Below are 15000 nucleotides of genomic sequence, written 5' to 3' on the forward strand. Positions count from 1 at the left end.
TGACGCTAACATGAATTGTACCACACTGCTTTATGAATCAGCAGTGATGCTGACATCCAGATGAATGAATCATACTCATTCAGAACTGGTGAATTCATTTCATAATGACAACCGGTAGCTAGGCCTGCTTTTCCTAAGGGGGTAAACTTAAACAGCAAACGCAGCATTTACTGAGACAAATTCACTAGTCCACTGCACTGTCATCCAAGCACAGGAAACATGTTGAGTCACTCGGCTTCTGACGTAATTTCCCTTTGACTACGCCATTTCCTTTGGTGAATAAAACTCAAAAGGCTCCCTTAAATGGCCTCAGGTATGGAATGACAGCCACGCTAAAAAAATACGCATTTTCCTGTGTGATGTGTAGCCCTGAGGCCAGTAAGGTGCAGTATCTGTCACTGGGCTCTGGTCTTGTGTGAGACTTTGTGTGTGTTTCTCCATCATTCTGTCTGCAACACTGCTGACTCTGTCTGCTTTTTATCACCCACAAACACCTATGGACCTGTCAGAACCACCAACAGCGCCAAACTCCACCGCCTGCCTCCGGCTTTCCACTTACTTAGCTGTCCAGACAGTCCCTCTAAAGTACAGGCCAATTAGCGTGGTGGCTCAAAAAGGCAGCTATGGTTCAAGCCCGGAGCAGTCGGTCTGCCTGGGAGTCTGCTCTCCAGTGACTGCTCCTCTTACTGCTTTGTCTCATTCTCATTCTCCTTCTCAGCAAGTGTCTTCTTACACCACATCTTCCAAAACATCATGAAGAAATTAAATGTCACTTACTCACAGAAAAGCACTTGCTACATGTAAGTCAGGGGTTTTTTTGTTGTTGTTGTTTTCTTGTTAGCCTAACTCTTATCCTACTTGGTCTGTACAGCCTCTAACGGACTGTTTGTGGAGAGGAGTGATGTCATATTTCATTATCTGGGAAAGGCAGGACTGAAAAGGTTCATCTTTTTTTTCTGTATTCAGAGAGGCATGAACCCAGACCATCACGAGCCTTTGCCACCAACAACAGTGTCTCTTAATTAAACACAGAGCTTTCTACCAGACAATTAGCACCTTCCTGCCCTGAAAATGACTAAACCTCATAGTCTACAGACAGGATAATAGCACTGTAAACCTCTGCATTCCCAAAGTATCACCTCACAAAAAAAGGGGAAAAATTTTTTTGTGGCAGCAGGTAAAGGTTCACAATGCCAAAGCTAACGAGATCATTTAGAAAAAATGAGGAAGACATCCTACAATGCATCACAGGTCCCCCTGTGATCCACAAAACCTTATAGTGCTCTGGTTGTCAATAGTATCTGAGTCATTAAATATTTTCTTTTGCTTTACAATGGGAAGGTGAGTGGTTTATGCCAGCCTGTTATGTGGCAGTTCATGTGAGGGTCTTATGTGTGAACCTGGTAACTGGGAAATGCCATCAGAAGCTTCGGGCAGTTGGTGGGATTCGATGTCTGACCTCAACATTCACTCAGGCTAAATTCAGCCCTGAGTGTGATTCTCCAAACAACAGAATTTCCTTGTCATGACACTAGCACGCACGCTGTTTGCTGTCAAAGCCAGCTGAGAATGCTCTTGAGGCCGACATTACATCAGAGCCTACACAGTAAAAACCTTTTCCCTGTGGGAGGTCTAGCCATTAAATCCCACGGGATTAGCGTTGGCTGGCTGCAGCACAAGTACAATTTCACTTGCTCTTCGTTCTGCTCTGACCCTGGCAAGTGGAAGGGAGTGCGAAGCAGTACAGTACGTTCCCATGGCAACTGCATTTCTCGTGCCTGAATGACATCATTCCCATTCCCTCTAAGAAGTTCGCCACTTTAACTTCATGAACGGATTACACACACATCCATTATATGGATTGAGATATAATTTGTTTGCCTTGGAGTTCAATATCAATGAGTACAAAGTACTGAGCATCACTCAGGGAGCAGAGGGGTAAAGAGCTTCCTTCCTGTACTAGACTTACTTATATTCTGGTGACTGTGGGGAATGGTGCCCAGTCAATCAACCTGACAAAAATATTAGTGACAGATTGTATTAGTGCACAAGACTGAAATGAGAAATGAGAAAATGAAGGTGTGTCATGATTTGAGGTGAGATAACAAGGTTGTTTGATGTAAGAGAAAAACAAACTGCAAACTTAAAAATGCAACCAACACTTAAACATAAGAAACTCTACTGCATGCAATAAATGTATGCATCTACTTACAGGGATGATTAATATAAACTTACATTTTCTGTTTAATCTATTTGATAAAGCTTTTTCTAATTACATCTTTTAAAAAGTTGAAACAGTTTAAAAAGGCCTTCAAAAATGTCTCGGCACCATGTAGAGCATTAATATCTTAGCCAGTCTCATGGATTTGTAGTAGCAGAAAAATGTAGGCTGTGAATGCCGACTTGAAGGCAATGCTTTCTCTTCAGCACTAGTTCACACAAAGAGGAAAGCATCCTTGACAGACCCATCAACACGTCAAAGAGAACGGTACATGAAAGCCTCTTCTGTTCTGCTGTACTACAGAATGAGAAGTCTTCTACACAGTCATTCCTGCTGTTCCACCATTTAGGAAATTTCCTTCTCTTATCTTCTTAGTGTCGTAATTCCATCCAAAGGTCAATCACCATATCACAAAGGAGCCTGAACAACTTATCATTAATGTGCTACTAAAAAGAGGTTTAACTATCTGTTGTCACAGCATTGTTGCCAAACTTCTGGGCAAAAAGAGCTGACACAGTTAACCCATGCAGCTTACAAAGAGAGTTAACCCACTAAGCTAACAGTTATACAGTTAAACCACTCAGCTAACAGACAGTTACACCGTTAACTTACTCAGCTATCAGAGAGTTACACAGTTAAACCATTCAGGTCACAGAAGCTTACACTCTCAACATGTTAAGCTAAAGGAGGATCACCATTAACCTGCTGAGAAAACAAGCTAACGCTGTTACAACCTGTTCAGGTAAAGCAGATGAGTTTTCCACTGTTAAAAAACCAATTGCTCAATGACCTAAAGACTTACCTTACCTACAAACGAAAAACTGCACTGCACTGTTCTGTGGCTGACTGACTGACTAAGTGACTGACTGATTCATTCATTCATTCATTGTGCCTTCTGTTGAGGACCTTTGCCCTTTTCAGGTAACAGCAACATTCATCCAAAATATATACATAACACATCAAGTGAGTTTTTAAATAACAATCGCAAAACAAATGTCATACACAACAGACATAAACGTGACCCATTTCAGCACACACATACTCTTTAAAATTAAAACGTTAAACATTTAAACGCAGAACATTTTTGGCTATTGCTTGTCCTCCTTCTTTGGCTGGCATTAATCCTGTGGGGATTAGCCGCAACCTGAGATCAAGCGCAAATCTCTTTCCAGAACAGAGGAGATATCATGTTTTCTCTCATTCTTTAAAAACGGAGCCTGGATTTTACCCAGTGGAGAAGGGGGACTCAAATCAGGAACTGCAGAGGAGCACTGCAGAGGCTAAGGGAACTGTTTAAGGAGAGAGGGAGAAGCCAAATGACAGCAGTGTAAGGGAGCAGGCTGCAGAGCATATACACTCACACATACATGACAGTACACTCATGTCTACACTGATACTGAGATGAATGGACATATAGCGAAACATATCACCTGCATTTCAGGTCATTTGATCAACCCTCTATCTTTCTCTCTCTGTGTGTTGCATGAGCTCACAGAGACACAGTCATGCATGCTCACACACACACACACACACACACACACACACACAAAGCAAAAAAGAAAGACAGACCAAGAGGCATCTTTAGTCACCTGTCTGAGCTCTTCATACCTGAAGCCCATTATATCCATCCATCCATCCATCCATCCATCCACCTTGATTATCAACCCTTTTGACTCCTTCACATCTGTCTCACAGCCTATATAAGGCATGAAGAATATCACAGCAGCTGAACAACACCAGTGGCACAGTCAGAGACTGGGACCGTAGGGCAGCCATCACCAAGGCTAACTCATACACTGACAACTAGCGTCCAACTGATATAGCATTTTTCAGACAATACTAATTTCGATATTTGATGATTTAAAAATCTGATAATGATATATCAGCTCATTCCCTTTTTTTCCAGAAACACATAACATAAATGTTGGGGAAAATCTTTGTGTATGTGTAGTTATGTAAGAGTCCTCGCCGAGATAACATGACATAATGCAGTTTAAAAATAAACTTGTTTTATTGTCATAAGCAGTACTTTGAACAAAAGTACAACAAGATATATGAAAGTTTTAATAAATAATGCAGTAAATGGATACAGTGAGCTAGAGTAAACACTGTGGTTGAATGCATCTAATACTACATGACTGTAGTCATGTCAGATCGAGGACTTTCGACTTTGGGATTTCACACTACACGTTTGAAAGAGAAACTGCTGTTTGCCGGAGGTATTCGGTTGCCCGCAGAACTTTGTTATGCGGACCTGAAAACTCTCGCAAATGTCCGAATACAGCTGTTAGACGGAGGTTTTCGGGCATCAGTGTGAATACAGTCATTAGCTGATGGCTTGGTCTTTCAAATGCTAGTAACAGTCAGTGGTCTGGGTGGGACTGGGAACAGAAGCCTGCCCCCTTTCCTCACTGTAACTTTCTATCAGTTAGCCTATATGTAATATTTAGGCTACATTTTGATAACCACACAAACTTGTTAGGTGTTGCATGGTATATAATACAGCAGTGGTAGGCCCATAAAGCCTTTAATGTCATTGCACTGTCGTGCAGCTAAATTACAATGGACTCTTCAAATGGAGCATACAAAAACACACTGAAAACATAATTTAAAAAAAAGTCTAAACGAGAGGTTCATTAATTACATATTTGATGGTTATGCAACTGTCCTTTACTTGGGGTCAAAGATATAGGGTGACCAGATGTAAACAGACCAAATGGGGGACAAGTAGTAAGTTTGTGTGGGACAATGTGGACATGTTACCAACGCTGAGAGATAACGTAAAACTTAGATATAATGTCAGTCTAACTGAATAAGAAACACTTGTATACACTTGTATTGATAGACATCCAACATGCATTGGCCATTACAGGCCCATCAAAGGCAACTGTACTTAAGCAAAGCAGCAGGCATCATACAGCGCAAGTCTTTCAAGTTAAACCCCTGACCAAATCCAACTATAAGAATAAATAAGGCTCAAAATAAAATATTACATAAAATAAAACAATTTCAATGCAAATCTTTATGTCAAGCCAAATCTCTATTGGATGAGAAGCATGGTCAGAAGGGATAAAAAATCTTTTTCCTTTCTTTTTGACCATGATGTCGGCTGACAGTGTTTACCTTCATATCTGTAAAGTTTTACTAAGTTTGGTTTTTGTGACGTAGAAAATAAATTCGTCGGCCCCACAGCTGCACAGTTTGATTGACGGCCGCCACAGCCTCTTGATGACCGTCCTCAATGCTCTCCTCTCAGCCATTGGGTGAAAGCAAGGCTTTTTAAAAAAATCGGCTATGTTGCATTTTTACTACTTTTGACATAGCGCTATTAAATAGATTAGAAACTATGCCGCAACAGCATAAGCGGCTCATGTGCTGGGCGGGTAAAAGAATGGATCCATTTTTTTTTATTTCTGACAGTTAAAAACTACACGACCAGCAATACAGGAGTTTTTTTTTTAAAGTTTACAGGGCACAGGAGTTTTTGTTGTTGTTGTTGTTGTTCCTCGCTTGTTTGTTTGGAATGTCTCTCCTCAGTACGAGGATGTGCCCCGTTTTCAAACCACCCACTAAGAATCTAAGGTTGAGTCCTGTCCAATCAGTTTTCTGTGCGTGCATGGCGTAGAGTGACAGTAACCAATAGCATTGTGTGCAACTGCAGCACGAAATTTGCTTTGGGGAAGGGGTAATTACAAGTACGTAGGAGAAGCAAGTTACTGAGGGATTACAGAAGTTGTCCGTATTCTGTCGATAGTGTGCATTTTGAAGATGACTTGCTAAAGAACACTTGAGTTTTCGGACGGACAGTGGAGTGGAGAGGCCACTCGTGCGCCGGTAATATCCAGTTTTTCCAACGCCGAGTCCGAACAAAACAAACAACTGGTGTCCCCGTTAAATACATTTTTAAGAAGATGTCTGAACAGCAGTAAACGTTCATGGAGAATGTTATTCGGCGGTTGGGCAGGATGGAATCCCATCAAAGAGGCGCAAGAGGAGTCTGCCCAAAAAAAGAAGACGAGCGGGAAATAACTCTGTTTCGGTAAGTTTATTTCTGTAGCCTTCTGGCTTTTGTCTTTTACTGCCGCACATTCTGATACGTTCGCATTTCTTTATCTGCTTTATCCCTTAATGTGGTTGAATTTAACTCTTGTACTAATTTTGCTTCTACAGGAAGCTGTGCGGAGAACGCATAATGCTGAAAACAACACGCACAGATATGATCCACAGACAAGGTAAGACAACGTGTTTTGTTGCTAGACTATATCATCGCAATTGTTTCATAGCAGTGCCTGGAATTCTAAACAAACTTTTAATCAGTCTTCCTTTCTTCTCCACGTTTCGTTTCTCTCTCTAGCATCCTGCAAGATCTATTGAGACTATTCAAAAGAGTTACAGGATGAACCAAGAAGGGAATCTAGAGAACAAAGAGGGGGGCAGGATCGCCACTCGAACGAGGCAAAGGAGGAGAAACATCATTTCCCCAGTAGTTCTTAGACCTTTTCTGCATTTGCTATTTTCAGTGACCTAATTTCTGTTTTCACTGTGTTTTGCAGCTGCACAAGGCCAGAGCTAGTGTTCTTTAAAGTGAGGAAGAGGCTGCCATATGGAGGACCGCATCAGTAGATATAATTTCTGAAGAGGAGGACGCCATCTTGGATGGAAGGCCAGCGTGGGTCCTCCCGCCTAGCACAGAGTTGTCTGCACTGTGTGGGATGCTACAGAATAGACTGGACAAAGGCCAAAAATATGTTGTGAATCACCATGCACGAGTTGGTGCGGATAGATTCACAATGGACACCACGGAAGCTGGGTAGTTCTCAGGAATGCTCAACATTTAGAGTTTCGTTTATGCTCATTATATCATATGCTATTTCAGTATATTCTGTTCTAATGTATTCTATTCTGTTATATGTTGAACATTGATATATATATAATTGTCAATTTATATGCCTTATAATTTATATTATATATATTATACTGTATTTTCTTTATTTATGATCAAATTTGTGTAATTCATTTTTGTTTGCCTGACTATCTATACAATCTACCTATGAACATAATACAACACCACCAATGATAATAATAATAACAACAATAATAATATTAATAATATAAACCATATGAAGTCATGTCTGGGGACACACAATAGACTAATGGGGAAGGGTTTTAGAGGAGGGGCAAGACATTGCTCCACCAATCCAAAGTAAGACTTTTGACCAATTGCAGGATACCTGTTGGCCCAAGGTGTGAAGTGCAAATGTTCCCTTGCAAGCACCCCCAAGGGATTATTCACCATGGCAACTAAGAGCTAGGCAGACCCCCAAAGCTGGTACATATTCAGGAGTATTCCATGCCGCGTAACAGAGCTGCAAACTGCCGGATACAGCCGATTATCTGTGGAGTATCCGCGAATATACAGGAGAATTCCAGTCTGGATACACCTCTTTTCAGACAGTGAGAGAAAATGAGCAGAAGCTTATGTCTCATGACTTCGCCTGCCAACACTCTGTAAAGATCGAGCTTGAATTTCCGGTGTATAATTTTAAAACACTGTCAGTGATGTTCTTTGCCATGACGTTTAAAAGAGTTCCTCCAATCATCATATATAGCAGCCCAGCGTCTGGGAGGCACAAAATCAAGTCTACTGTCCAAAACGTGAATTTTTTTTCACTGCAAAAATCACTGTCACTAGTCCCTTTGACTCCCATGGAAGCTGTGCATTCCGGAAATGATGTTTTAAAAGCATAGTGTCCAATAAATGTCTAGCTTTGTTGCACTGAAAACAAGTGCCATTGAACCCCAGAGACGTACAGCGTCAATGGGTTTAAATGGGTCGTGCTTCCACGGGTTTCTATGAAGAAAAAAAATCACTTTAGCTTATGACGACTTGTGAGAAATTAATGCTGAACCAACTAGCCGTGAAGTTGAACACTTTCTAGCCCAAAATATTGATTTGTAATAAGAGAGTAATGTAGGTAATGTAGATACAGTATTACATATTTAATTGACGAAATTTCGTGACATTTTAGAGGAAGCTCGGCTTCCCGCGTAGTCTAAGAGCAGTCGCCTGAGTATACTGTGGTATGCAAGCCATCAGTTTACAACAATCTTACCGTGTTAGTGCTGCACCATGGTAAAACCATGATACTGTTTTGTGAGGGAAAGTTGAGAATGTGGAACGTAATAAAGGAGAGAATGACTTGAGGAGAAAAACAGAACTGAGATGAGTTGATTTCAGTCACTGGACTGTAATCTGATGAACTGGCCAGTCAACATGACATGTTGTCTGTACTGAGATGACAGATTGACATGAACACAGCTTCACACACACACACACACAACACAGACTAAACACACACACACACACACAGAGTAAACACACTCATGCAGATCACTGCAGGACCACTGTGTTTCTGCAGGTCCAAATCATAAAGCAAAGTGTAATTTTACAGAAGGTCGGCTAGTGCTCACATCGTCGCCTCCTGCTCTCAAAAGCCTAATGTCATGTATAGTCTTAGACAAACTGGCTGAAACATTAAAAAAACAACAACGTGATATAAACAATAAAATCAGCTAATAGCCTTTACCACAGACACTTTCTCATTCAGTAGCAGTGGATTTCACAGCAGCCAAATACATGCAGACGGATTTGCATCTAAGGATAGACAGAAATAAAGGCTACTCATTAAATTCAGTATGACATTACATACAGAATTACAGCCAAAATAGATAACAGGTCTTCAGGCACAAAGACACGCACGCGTACACACACACACACACACACGCGCGCGCGCGCACACACACACACACACACAAGTCAGAGTTAATGTACTGCAACACAGTTTGGGGATTTGGGTGTCTGCTGCCTAGGCAACTGGTTCGTCACCCTGGCGATGGCAGCCGCTCAGACTCACCATTCACTGTGAGGTGCACCCAGCTGCCGTTATGAAAGGTGTCGTACTGCTGCTCCAGCATCAGGACCTTGCACTCATACCAGCCCTGGTCATCTGAACGCACCCTCTCGATCCGCAGAGATGACTTCCCATGCAGGCTGGCTCTACCTGTGGGGGAACCGAGGGGTGAAGAAGCACAGATGGCTTCATTAACTAAAGCATGCAGCAATTACAAATAACATTCCTTTTAGCTTGTGCCAAACTCTTCACACAACCAGGGATTAGTAAAAAAAATATGCAATGTGAGTTGTCCTGTCAGTTTGTCCACATTTTCACAGAGATGTGAGAAAAATCACAGAAGTCTAGTTTTCATGTCATTCCCATACTAAGGTTCACTGAATGGAGTTCACACAGTGACATGTCATTCCCATACTACAGTTCACTGAATGGAGTCCACGCAGTGACATGGATAAACCTGACAAGAGTACGGTCTCTCATGACAACAAATTTCTTTTGTTAAAGGATTAAAAGCTGGGAAAATAAATCGGTACAGATCAACTGGAAATTTTCTTTTTTTTTCTTTTTTTAGTGTAAGTCAATGTGGTTTTCACTGCAAGGAGTTACACATGATAGAACCTTGCTCATCTCTATACAGCTTTAATCAGTGAAAGGAAAAACTATCAAATACTATATCCATGGACACATTCACGACTAATCATCATTTACCTTGAGCAATTATTACCTGTGACACAGAAAACATGAGCTCCTGTTTGTGAAGGGCTGTATAAGAGATAGCTAACTGCCTAGATGGTGAAGAACGCTCATTCACCGACAGACACAAAGCCTTTCTTATAGTAAAACATAGCAGGGCGTTGCTTGGGGTCACACACTCATTCAGTCAGTGTGTCCAGTGTTTGAAAACAAGACAACAGAACTCAGCTGAGTGGGGTCATCTCTGATTGGCCGACAGAACATTGGAGGAAGTCCAGATGCCAGCATATGCGTCCTCACGGCATGGTTCCTGAGAGCTTGGGGATGAGAGCAGTGCTAGTATTCTTTAGGGGTTAATCTGAGAGGTCAATGTGAGAACTCAGACATCTCTGACAAACGCTGCCACGCTCTCAAGATATAGCACAGCCTTGTCGTCTTGGAGAGCAGCCAAATTATGTGGCTACAAATTTAAAGTAACATAACTTGACTGACGTCTACAAATTCCGTTCATGAGATTCAAAAAGCTCACAAGTGCATGTGAGTGTGTGAGCACACACTGGCTGACATGCACGTTTCTGTGTACGAAAGTTTACCTTAAAGCTGTGGAACTACAGTAGTACCCATCTGAGTCATCTCTCTTCAGATAATGATGACAAAACCCCAGATGTGGTGCCGACTGCAGGCGGACAACCTGTTGGTGCTGCTTGTCAGAGAGCACTTTCCATCTTTGACTGACTGCAGAGCTGCCGCCTTTGATTGACACATCCTCTGAACCATGTCAGGAGAGTACCGCCTAACCAAGGATCGCCACAAACCAAACTCGTCATTGGTTTGCAATAGTAGGACATTGTGGATGAAGTCTGGAGGAACATCTTGACAGCTTTGGAAGGACGAACAACAATCATCAGTCCCACCTCTCAGTGCATATTTCTGACCTGTAGCTTCAATGTAGCGCAATGCTTTTCTGGGCACCTCTAGTAAACCTTGCCGGGAGAGGTAACAGCAGCTCTTTCCACAAGCTTTTGAATCGGAACCATTAGAACAGAACTGGGCCAAAGCAGAGAAGAGCATTAAAGGTCTGGCATATTTTTACACCAGTGGTAGCAGCAAATGAAAAAAAAACACACATGCTTGAGGTTAAAGCATGTTCTCAGGAGGGGAAGAGGCAGAGTTCTTGTTTAGGTTATGGCAATATCAAGCCGCTCCTCTGTCCATAATACTCTTTACACACACACACACACACACATACACACACACACACACACACATTGTCCCAGCTCTGCTCTATCAATTTTAAAACCAAACAGACAGAATATCAGTGATATTCATACTCTAAAATGCCTTCTGTCTCATTAAACAGATTAAAGACACATAGTTTCTTTTTTTTTTTTTTTCAAACAAATCAGTATCATCAACAGTTAACAAAACACTGTACAAGTTAGGCGATGACACTGCTGCTGTTGTGAAATGAGATGATGAAAGTATGGATGAAATTTGGAGCAGAAGTTTCTGTGGACTTTAGTGCCTGTTTTTACATTCTATGTGTGAGTTTAAGGGGTTTGTCTGAGTACTTTTTCCCAACATCATTTTTCAGCAAATTGATTTCAGTTGGAAAAGCTCTAAATAAATAATACATCAAATAAATGTAAAACCACACCACTTATATTGTTATGCAGTGAAATAAATACTGCTAGTTATGAATCTATAGTACACAAACTTTTAAAAGCTTGAGCATTGTTGAGTTATGTAAGTAAGTGGTTTATGTGATGTGTGTGTGTGTGTGTGTGTGTGTGTGTGTGTGTTTGTGTAAGCTGTAATGGCTGATTAATGTTAAGAGACTGGAAGTTTTAATAGCTTGGGCATTACTGAATGGTTACTATGGCTAGAAAGTCACTCCCAGTCTTCTGTGGCATCTCGCCACTGAATTCAATGTACTGTTTTACTGAAAAAGCATTCAATACACAGAAACCATACAGCTAACAAACCCAGTCTAGCTAAATGACCTTTTGCACTTTTCTGGCAATACCATATATTTGTAAAACATGTAATGCCGTCAAGGGTTTCATCCATTTCTCATTTCATACAGTGATTGTAGATTGTGACAACCTGGCAATAATATATTGAGAATCAAAGTTTCCAACTGAATTCTAAAACAGAGTGAACTGAAAAATCAGTGAATGAAAAGCACAAGTTCAAATTGGTGAGATTCAAAATAGAAATGTTGTAGGGCAGATAAAACCTTATAGTCCAGAAGAAACATCAGATGAGAATCAATGCTTCCAGTGGAATTCCCATACAAAACTATGTGAATAAATATCCATTTGTCCATGAGTGGGACATGAAAGCCAAATTCTGTATTTTTGTTCCTTAAAAAGTTTTTAATGACAAACTCTTTTCTCTGAGTGTGAATACTCGCACACACAGGCCTTAACAGAGAGCGTCTGTAAGTCACACACACGGGCCTTAACAGAGAGTGTCTGTAAGTCACAGATGTTCAGACGCTTCATAGACGGTACACTGTGCAAAGCCTCTAGTGAATTACACACAAAGGGCTTTAGTACAGGATGCCCTCTTTCAGTCATGAGAGGAATCCGTATCAGCTGTGTCCAGTGAAGACATTAATGGCTCCTTGTGAGCAGGGATTTGGCACAACTCTTGAAAAACAGGGCTTTTGTGAAAGTTGAGAGGAGAGGCCAAAGGCCGCAGCTGTACGCAGACTCGCCAAGTCTCTCCCACTATCTTGCTCTCTGTCATTTCTGTCTTTAAGTGCTAATTAAGCTGTGCCCACAGTCCCCTAAAACAAAGAGAAGCTCTGTGACTCAGATGAGAGCAGCAGACTGTCCAGACAATATAAAGGCACTTGTCAATGGCCAGAGAAGTCTAAGTGCAGCTCTCAGACAGGGTCTTGGATCATTCCCTTTCTGTTTCTGCTACAAGCAAACTGGGGGTTAGACAGTCACTGTACCCAAACCCTGATCAGTTCACTTCTATGTCAAATATACAGTATCTCACACATACAGATACTCTGCCCCAGGTTATCTAGGCTCAGACTTGCACTTTGCACTTCAGACTTGTAAAGAAATCAAATGAAGGCAATTTTTAGGCTGCAGCCTCAGGCGCCTTGGGTGTCATTCTTTCAGCATTAGTCGTGACTGTGGAAAAATATGCAGTGTGTCATGGGTCATGGGAAGGATGCAGCAGTGCCTATGAATTATGTTGACTTCATATACATAAAATAAGTTACTACATCATATAACATTATTCTAAAGGGCTTTATCACCTGTCATCCTCTATAAATGAGCATTTTAATTCAGCACTGACGTGTGCTGAGTGATATATACACACTGGGGTTGAAGAATGGCATGTAAATTGGATATGCACCCCACCCTCCCCAAACAGATCTGCTGTGTGACTGATATGCTGGGAAAATCTCTGCTAACTCATTATCATTCACAGTGAGGTTGCTCCATTAAAACTGCATATCCTGCCCCCCAGCCACATCACATCATCTGTCACACTTTCTTTGCTTTTCTAAATCTGACATGCTCTTAAATTATGTCCTTTCTGTCCCCGTTTTCTATCGACAGAGACACTCTGGCCTCTGTATGGTAACATCAGCACATTTGTTCAGTCTCCCAGACTGATCTGTGTGACGTTAACAGTGCCTTGGGAGTCTGCTGAGAGCTTCTGTGTGTTCACCAGTAAACGATCTACTTGCTGCCAACAGGTGGATGCCTGACACATCAATTCATCATGTCTTAAAACTCATCAGCTACTTATAGTCACATTCTCCATTAACACAGCGCTAACACCAATGCATTATCATTATCTTACCTCACCTAACCTCCTGTACAGTGATATGTATGTGTGAAAAAACTCAAAGGTCACAACTTCATTACTTCAAAAACATCTCAGTAGCCAAAATCTGAATGAGTTTAGACATGTTCCCAGGCATGACACTCCACGACAGAGCTCTGAAGCAAACTAAAAAAATACGCAGAGGATTTTCAGTGTGAAAGAGCGTTAGGCTGAAAACTATCCTGGCGCTAACCAATGGGCAGCCTCATGTTTTCTTGGTCTCCCCGCTTGGTGAAACAAAACTTTTTTTTTTCTTTTTTTCTAAATTTAAGAAACTGATAAATGGTGATTTAGTTCACACATGCATGCTCACACATGCACACATACTACTTCCATTTGTTGTGGTCTGACTCCGAGTGGGGTACCCCCGATGAAGATGTCAACACATTGTGCAGTTCTCCTGAGGCGTGCTTCATTTTGTCTGGCACTGCAGTGTAACACATGTTGGATCAGATCTGTGAGATTTCCTCATGATTGAAAAAATGCTCCTCACATACACACCAAGCTGCCGTCTGTGTGGGAGTACCATCCATTCAGAGATACGGCATAAATAAATGAATCATCCTTCAGACGTTTTAACAGAATTTGGTTTTATCTGATACGGAGTGAACCTGCTCCACTGCAGGGCATGGACCCAAACAGGGGCTATTGGACTGTGCACTGATGTTACATCACTAACCCTAACCCTTAAGTTAAGAGTTTATATATGTAACATATATATGTAACATACCACTGCCCTTGTCTTAAGTTTAGAGTTTATATATGTACAGAGGTGGGTAGAGTAAGCAAAAACTGTGCTCAAGTAAAAGTATTGTTACTTTATAATAATAACGACTGAAGTAGAAGTAAAAGTACACATCACAATACCGACTTGGGTATGAGTAAAAAAGAATCTCATAAAATTCTCAGTTAGTGAGTAACTTCATATTATGATTTATTACATCTACCACGTATTACATTCAAATGTATCAAAATATCAGTTATGCCCAAAATAAAAATTTAAAGTGTTTGTCTAATAAACACAAAAGAAACTCTACTCATTCAAGTGCTAAATCATACTCTAATAAAAGAAAATCCTAAAAAAAATAATAAATTAAATATTTACCAAATAACAAATTGAGGCAATTTTGCCACAGGTCAGCTTAATAAATCTTCCAAACTAGCTTAATGGTAATAACATCTCTTCCATTTTTTCTTAACATAAATCTTTTGAAACCAATACCAAAGTCACAACACTCAATCTTTTAAAACTTAACACAGTCCTGGTCTTTATTTATGTTTGTCCATTTGTGTGAACCTTTCTGAACCTTTGTGTGT

At 40.9% G+C, this 15000-nt stretch overlaps 1 protein-coding gene across 1 annotated transcript in view; it reads right to left on the bottom strand.

Annotated features, from left to right (window-relative positions):
• The window catches only part of igsf9bb (immunoglobulin superfamily, member 9Bb), a 95429-nt gene that overhangs the window by 51354 nt on the left and 29075 nt on the right, over positions 1–15000 (bottom strand). Inside the window, exon 3 of the mRNA XM_030782647.1 lies at positions 9136–9282. Within this exon, the coding sequence (XP_030638507.1) occupies positions 9136–9282 (147 nt within the window). The remainder of the gene's footprint in view (positions 1–9135; positions 9283–15000) is intronic.

Source organism: Chanos chanos, chromosome 8 (genome assembly GCF_902362185.1).
Source record: "Chanos chanos chromosome 8, fChaCha1.1, whole genome shotgun sequence".
NCBI lineage: Eukaryota > Metazoa > Chordata > Actinopteri > Gonorynchiformes > Chanidae > Chanos > Chanos chanos.